We start from the raw sequence: 6,838 nt of genomic DNA on the forward strand, positions 1-6,838 counted from the left end.
TGCAAATCCTTCCTGGGCACCGGGACAGGGGCTGTGAGGGTGTTGGGGCAGGGTCGCCTTCCTCAGATGGGTGATGTGTAACCCAAAAGCAAGCTTGGTGTTTTCAAAGCCTGTGGCTGGAGATGAGAGCTCGGGAGTGACCCGGTTACACCCTGCCAGCGGGTGCCCTGAAGGTACCCAGATACTTAGCGTTGACATGGCACTTAATTAAGGTGTTAATCGGCTAACAGCGGGCACCTCCTGCTGCCTGCGGGGCCAAGCCCCGTGCGGCACAGGCCAGCTTTCCCTCTGCAGGAGCGGGGCAGCGCTGGGCTTGTCTCCTGCCCGCTGACCCCGGCAGTGACCCGCGGCCTGGCACGGCGGGACTCTGCTAACCGCGGCACGAGGCCGCGGCACCCGCGGCTGAGCCCGAAGGGGGAGCCCCGGGAGCCCCGCGGCTGAGCCCGAACGGGGAGCCCCGCGGCTGAGCCCGCTCGCTCTGCCCCGCCCCGCCCCGCCCCTCGCGGGCCGTGGGGCGCGGGCGGCGGGCAGGGGCTGCCGGCTGCGGGGTCGGGATGGCGCAGCCCGCAGAGGCCTCGGGCCACACGGCGACCGCCAGCGCCAGCATGGACAACAACGTCCTGGCCATCGTCATCGCCGCCAGTGAGTGGCGGGCGGGGGCTCCGGCGGTGCCGGGAGCGAAGCGGGGGCGGCCGCCGGGCGGGATCGGCCTCTGCCGGTGCCTCCCGGGCTGTGCCGATAAGGCGATACCTGGGGACGGGCGGGGGAGAGGTCGCTGCAGCAGCCGGCCCGAATTCGGGGGTCCCCGCTGTCTCACGGGATTGGGGCCGGAGCGGAGCGGCGGCGGGGGCTGGCGGTGCGGGTGGGCTCCGCAGATCCGCGGGTGGGCCGGGGGAGAGCCGCGGGCTCTCCCGGGAGACCGGAACGCTGGCGAACCGGCTCCCTGCCGTGGTGCTGAGGGAGCCGAGGCGCCGGGCGAGTGACGGTGAGTGCCGGTGCTGGTCCCCACGGGGTGGTCCGGGATGGGGTGAGCCCCTCCTGCCTCTGCAGGTTGTTCACCGTCTGGTAGGGAGAGAGATGCTGGGCACAAAGGGGCTTTAGCGCTGTTGAGACGGGCAGCAGGTGGAATCGGCTTCTCAGGGCTTCTCCAAGAGGCAGCCGTGGGGCGAGAGCGGGCGGCAGGAGGAGGCCCGCGAGCCCGTCGAACCACCGGCTCTCTCGCCTCGCCCGTCTCTTGGCAGCGGTGTCCACCTCCGTCTTCATCGTGGCGATCCTCATTCTGCTGCTGCTCTTGTACCACCGGGACCCCATGTGCTGCCAATTCCTCTGCTCCTGCCGCCTGTTCCAGACCCCCAGCCAGTATGTGAGTGTCCTCAGAGTCCTTCCTCTCTTTCCCCTGCTCACGAGTCCCCCGAGCTCCTGTTCCCTTGTGCTGGGTCTGTGGGGCTGCACTGCTGGGTTACTGTCCTGCAGCCTGGCTGGGATTGTTGATGGACATGGGTCCTGGGCTCTGCCACCTCCTTGCTCCCACTCTGTCCAAGAGATCCATCCATCCACCCACCCGGTCCTGCCTGGCTGTGCCATTGTGGCTGTATCTCCAAGACCCAACACTAAAAGACTTCCCTGCTCTCCACACAGCTCGGGAGGGAGGTTCTCCTCCCCCTACACAGTCATGTGTGGGGTCGGGCTGCGCTTTATAGGAAGAGGCCCAGCAGGGAAGGGAGCTGGAAGCTCAGGGCAAAGGCAGACAAAGCCACCCGCATCCCTGACAACTGGCTCTCTTGTGCACAGCTCCTGGGGAAGGAGCAGTGAGACACAAAGCCCTTTCGCTTGCATCTGTAATTTCCTAGGGCTGGCTTTCAGCTGGGGAAGCTGATGAAAAAAGAGCAGCGTGTGTAGCCAGTGTTGCTTTTGTGGCAGTAACTGCCTGGGGAAAGCTCAGCCTACAGAGCTGCAAGGATGGCTTTTGAGGGGAGGGCTGCAGGTACCACTTTGCAGTCCCTGGGAGAAGAGTGGACATTCAGCCTCACTAGCAAGAGGTGGACAGGCTAGTGCTATGAAATGCAACTCTAACAGTCCAGCACTGGCTGAGAAGTCCCCACCAGAAATCACAGTGGAAATAGGCTGCACTGATGGTGTCCGTGTCTGATTGTCTCCACTTCTTTCCCTCTCTTCCCTCCTGTTGCCTGCCCATGCCACACATTGGGAGCAGGCCCTGCTGCTGTGCTCCCTTGCCCCGTGGAGCTGCTCTCTGGGGCAGTAAGGGATGCTCCCTGAGCTCTGAGGTGGAAACTTCAAGCAGGCATCTTGCCTTTAGCAAAGGACTGTGCAGAAGAATAGATGCAAAGAATTATGTAAGGAAAGGGAACATAGAACGTATTTCCTTCAGAAAAAGAGAAGCAGTTGTAGTGTGTGAGGCAGGAATAGTTGCACTGGTTTTGCTCATGAATTATTGAACCAACAGTTGGGTGCTGTTTTCCTGCAGCTTCTGTAGTTGTGCTGTAGGGCCAAGACAAACAGTTCCTTGCTTGTTAAGAGCAACAGTAAATCCGCATAGTCCTCCCTGCGCATCCCTGGTTGCTCTGGCAGTCTCTGGGCTGGTTTCTGCTGGCAGAGATGGGGTTTTCCTTGAGCAAGGTACAGCCATGGCTCAAGTCCTGGCTCTGGCTCGAGGAGCTGTTCTCTGTGAACAGGATTTCTGCTGTCTGTTACTCAACAGCTTGACAGGAAATCCAGTTTAACTGGAGCGAGACAACTTGGGAACAGTACAACTATTGCCCTGTGGATTTGCTTGCTGCATGATCCTGAAAGGACAAGCTCAGTAGATAGGAGCTAACAAATTCTGTAACTCTGAGCATGTGATAGAGCTCTTATCTACACCAGCAGAATAGCTGGGTTGTTTTTTGTTGTACCTCAAAAAGAGATGGTTCTGCTGATTTTCAATGAAACCCTGCCCTGGGGCCCAGACTGTCCCTCTGGCTGTGCTCTGCTCCAGCTGGCTCCAGCCCTCGGAGCAGACCCTGCGCTGCCTGGGAAGATGTCCTGGAGCTGTTGGTGTCACTGAACAGGAAGGGGCTGCTGCCAGCACGGAGGGCTGCAGGAGCCACATGGGCAGAGGGAGCAACTCTTCCTCTGCCAGGGTCCTGCTGTCCCGTGAGAGCTGGTTGAGCTCTGCTCTCTGCTGAGAGGGATTTTGGCTTTGCTCATGTCCTCCTCATTCCAGGACCGCCCCCCGCCCTACTTCAGCAGCAGCCAGCAGCTGGTGGGACCCCAGCGTGGAGCCTCACGGCTGGAGAGCAGTGCTGAGAACCCCGGCATGCAGGTGATGGCAGGCTCCCTGCTGGGAGCTGCGCGGGAATGACAGCAAAGGTGCTCGTGGGCTTGGAGAGACACTCTAGTTATGGAGTTTGCCTGGGGCAAAAGGTGCTGGGCAGAATCTTCTGGTGCTATCCCACAGCTTTGGCAAGTGCTGCCAGTATGTAAAAACCCCGGGGGTAGGCGGCATGTGGAGGGAAGGAATATTGCAGAGGATACCACAGTGCCCTGAAGTGTTTGTGCAGGAAGTGCCAATGGTAGATCCTGGGGGCTTTGGGATCCTGCAGCGCAGGTCGTGTGGTAATTGCCCCCTGGGAGGGTGGATATCCTCTCTGGGTGTTCAAAGGAGCCCACAACTACCTACAGCTTTGAACCCTGAATTAACTCAAGGTCGCAGCAGGACATAAACTTTTAGTGATGACAGCCACCATCACACTGACCCTTTTTGGGGATGGACGTTTCTAGGGAGACGAGCTCTTCTGTGTCGGACCCCCCAGCACGTACCAGCTCCCGTCCTGGGAGCAGCCCCGCCTGCCTAGCTACGAGAGCGTGCGGAAGAAGGATCGCCAGCGGGAGATCCATCAGATGATTGCTGACAGGTTTGGGCTGTGGGCAGAGCCATCCCAGGAGGTGAGTTCCCCTCCCTGCAGTGGGGGGCTGGCAGTAGCCCACGGCAGTCACCACTGTGGTTCATATCTGTGTCTTGCTTCACAGTTGGTGGTAGCTGAGGACTCTGTGCTCTGTGATTGCTTTCCTGATAGCTTTAATCTCTGGGAAAGCACAAAGTGTATCGGGAGGCTCCTTTGGTGTACATCTGTGCTGGTTAATGAACCATCTCCCCTCCCCCAGTGCATTTGCAGAAATGCCTGTACCAGGAGGCAGGGCAGAGCCCCACAGAGAGACGGCAGGCTCTTCAGATCACCTGCTCCATACAAGTCCAGGCTGGGAGTGTTATTTTTGGATCTCTAAGGCTTTCATGGGCTCTTGCTTCTTTCTCCCTGCAGGACACTCCTGGGGAGATGCCTTGGTATTACCTTGAAGTGTTTATGGCTTATTTATGAGCAGGAGGCTTTGCTTGTTATGATATTTTAAGATTTGCACTCCCACAATGAACAGGGAAACGTGAATGCATCCTGCCAAGTAGGTCCTTTGGCAGCATCCTGAGATGCTCCCATTCAGAGACCTCTGTCTAAAGCAGGACAAAAACTTTTGAAACCCTGAGTAAAGCATTAAAAGTTCACTGATTTACCTGGATTTTGAGCTCTTAAAGCTGTACCATAAAGCCTGGCATATTTAGCCCTTGCCACTCCGTGTTTGGAGCTGTATCTAATGACACCTGCCTGAAAAGTTTCAGCTTGATTTGGTGGAAGGTGTCCTTGCCCATGCAGGGGCTGGAACTGGATGATGTCTAATGTCCCTTGCAACCCAAGCCATTCTGTAACTCTATGAAACCTGGGCACTGAGGGCACAGGAGAGTAAAGCTCCAAAGACAAGTAGTTGAGGAACAGCACTGGAAGCTCTTCCTTGTCATGCCACTTCCTGTCACCTGTGGGGAGAAAGCTAGCCCAGCTCTGCCAAAAGAAATGTGACAAGGCCTGGAGGCTCCTCTCTCTGTGCAGTGAGACTTGCTGCCAAAACCTGGGTACAACACCTGGTTTGTAGGTACTTGTGTAAATCCCAGTAATTTTTCTTTAGTCAAGGGAAAACAAATGACAGCCCTCTCCCAACAGAAGTCAAGTTTGTTCTGGCCTTCTGCCAAGTCCTTGAAGGGGAACAGGGAAGAGCAGGAACCTGGCACAGAATGTGAGGGGAGAATGTGTCTCTCAGCAGGTTTGTGCCATGTTCCAGACTGATGCTGTCATCTCCAGGTGTTCCCCAGCCTACAGCTGGCTGTGCTGGGGGACTGTGGGGGTTTAATTTCAGGCTGGTGGCAGCTGTGAGCCTTTTCATCTGCACTGTAAGAAGAGGTGGGATAATCTCCTAGTTATTTCTGATCCTCCGTAATGCTCTTCCTCTCTCCTCAATAGATGCCACCTCCTTATGAGCATGCTCTGAGGCATCCTCCAGCTTTCTCAGGAACAGGAATAAGCTCAGGGACCTTGGACAGACATGGTGTTCCAGACCCTTTCCATGCCCCCTTCAGCTACCAAACTCAGCGGAACACTGCGGTGTAAGGCCTCGCCCTCAGTGTACTGCTGTCAGCAACAGAAGTGCCTGGGATACCATTTTCCTCCACAGTGAATGGCCAAACCTTCACCCAGATCCACAATCAGCTGAAACACAGGCAAGACCAACCCAGTCATCAGTGACATCCCTCTTGCAGCACAAGAACAACCACAGAGCCATTGCTGGGTGCTGCACTGAGCAGAGGAACCAGGGACATCTGCTCACTCTTCTCTGGCAAACACCAAAGGCAAAGGTCCAGCTGCTGGAGCTGCACAGGGCAAAGCCAAGGAATGTCTGCTAGGCCAGAGCTCCTCAGGAGCAGCATTTCATACCTCTGTGAGGCAGCACTGCTGGCTGCACAACGGCTCAGACCCCAGGCACTGGTGGTATTGTGCTGCTTCACCTGTTTCTTAGGTTATCAGGTGTTTTACTGTATCTGGATTACCTGCCAGGTGCAAATCCTCACCTGAGTGGCAGAAAGGATGGGCTTTGGAGCACTGCTGCATGCTCTGGCACCAGTGGCCTCTGTGACTGACAGTGGTTCTGTACAGAGCCCACCATGGATGTGGAGAGGCTCCATGGGTTATACCCAAATACAGACCACCAAGATGGATCTGCAGGCTGGGAAAGGACAGATGCACGGACTGAACTGGAGGTCTACATGAAGACTGTGAAGCACAGGTGGACACATGTGCCTGACCCAGTTCACCTGGTCTTCTGCAGAGCAGAAGAATTGTCTGAATAATGTCAACACCGGTGTCCTTACACTACTGATTTTGATAACCTGTTTTCTACTGCAGAGTCAATGTTTTAAATTGTTTACAAACCTGTAGATAAAATGAGATCAGTTTGGACACAACACACTGGGGCTCCGTTATTTTGAGCAATACAAGCTCAAAAATGTCACGTAATGACTCAAAGATAAAAGGATGAGTATCCTGGATAATGCTTTATCATACACCTCCAGCTGCTGAGGCTTCAAATACTAGCCCAGATTAGGGCATCTTGCCAGGCCCCCTGAACTCAGTAATGAGTTACAATTAGGCCTGTGAACTCACCTTACATGGCCAGTGAATGGCACACTCAGATATTTAAGTTAATCATTGAGGTGAGCTAGAGACAAAATCCAGCTTCTGGGTACACAGCATAGGTGCACGTGGAAAAGGATCTGTTCTGCAGTATTTTGAATTAAGGTACAAACAGAACAGTAATGACTAAAAATGAGCAAAAATAGAGGGAATTATTAGCAGGACAAGTACTGACACAAGAGTGATTGTAGAGGGAATTCATCCAATGGCACAGCAGACCAGGCTTTCCAGATACTACATGACCATGGTAACACATTCCATGAGCAGCC

The 6,838-nt window shown here is 55.5% G+C and overlaps 1 protein-coding gene across 1 annotated transcript; it reads left to right on the forward strand.

Annotated features, from left to right (window-relative positions):
- The first annotated feature begins 519 nt into the window (after positions 1-519).
- LOC121338454 lies at positions 520-5,847 on the forward strand. Its single transcript, XM_041409414.1, has 5 exons — positions 520-642; positions 1,242-1,363; positions 3,224-3,322; positions 3,781-3,945; positions 5,343-5,847. Exons 1-5 carry the CDS (start codon positions 555-557, stop codon positions 5,487-5,489), a joined length of 621 nt encoding a protein of 206 aa, XP_041265348.1. The 5' UTR covers positions 520-554; the 3' UTR covers positions 5,490-5,847.
- The last annotated feature ends 991 nt before the right edge of the window (positions 5,848-6,838 follow it).

This window comes from Onychostruthus taczanowskii, unplaced genomic scaffold, assembly GCF_017590055.1.
Source record: "Onychostruthus taczanowskii isolate IOZ18803 unplaced genomic scaffold, ASM1759005v1 scaffold30, whole genome shotgun sequence".
Lineage (NCBI taxonomy): Eukaryota > Metazoa > Chordata > Aves > Passeriformes > Passeridae > Onychostruthus > Onychostruthus taczanowskii.

Excerpts from the sequence above, each read along its gene's own strand:
- LOC121338454 (XM_041409414.1), top strand. The coding sequence starts at position 555 with ATGGCGCAGCCCGCAGAGGCCTCGGGCCACACGGCGACCGCCAGCGCC. Across the intron at positions 1,364-3,223 it reads TCCAGACCCCCAGCCAGTAT|GACCGCCCCCCGCCCTACTT; the intron begins GTGAGTGTCCTC and ends TCCTCATTCCAG. Across the intron at positions 3,946-5,342 it reads GGGCAGAGCCATCCCAGGAG|ATGCCACCTCCTTATGAGCA; the intron begins GTGAGTTCCCCT and ends TCTCCTCAATAG.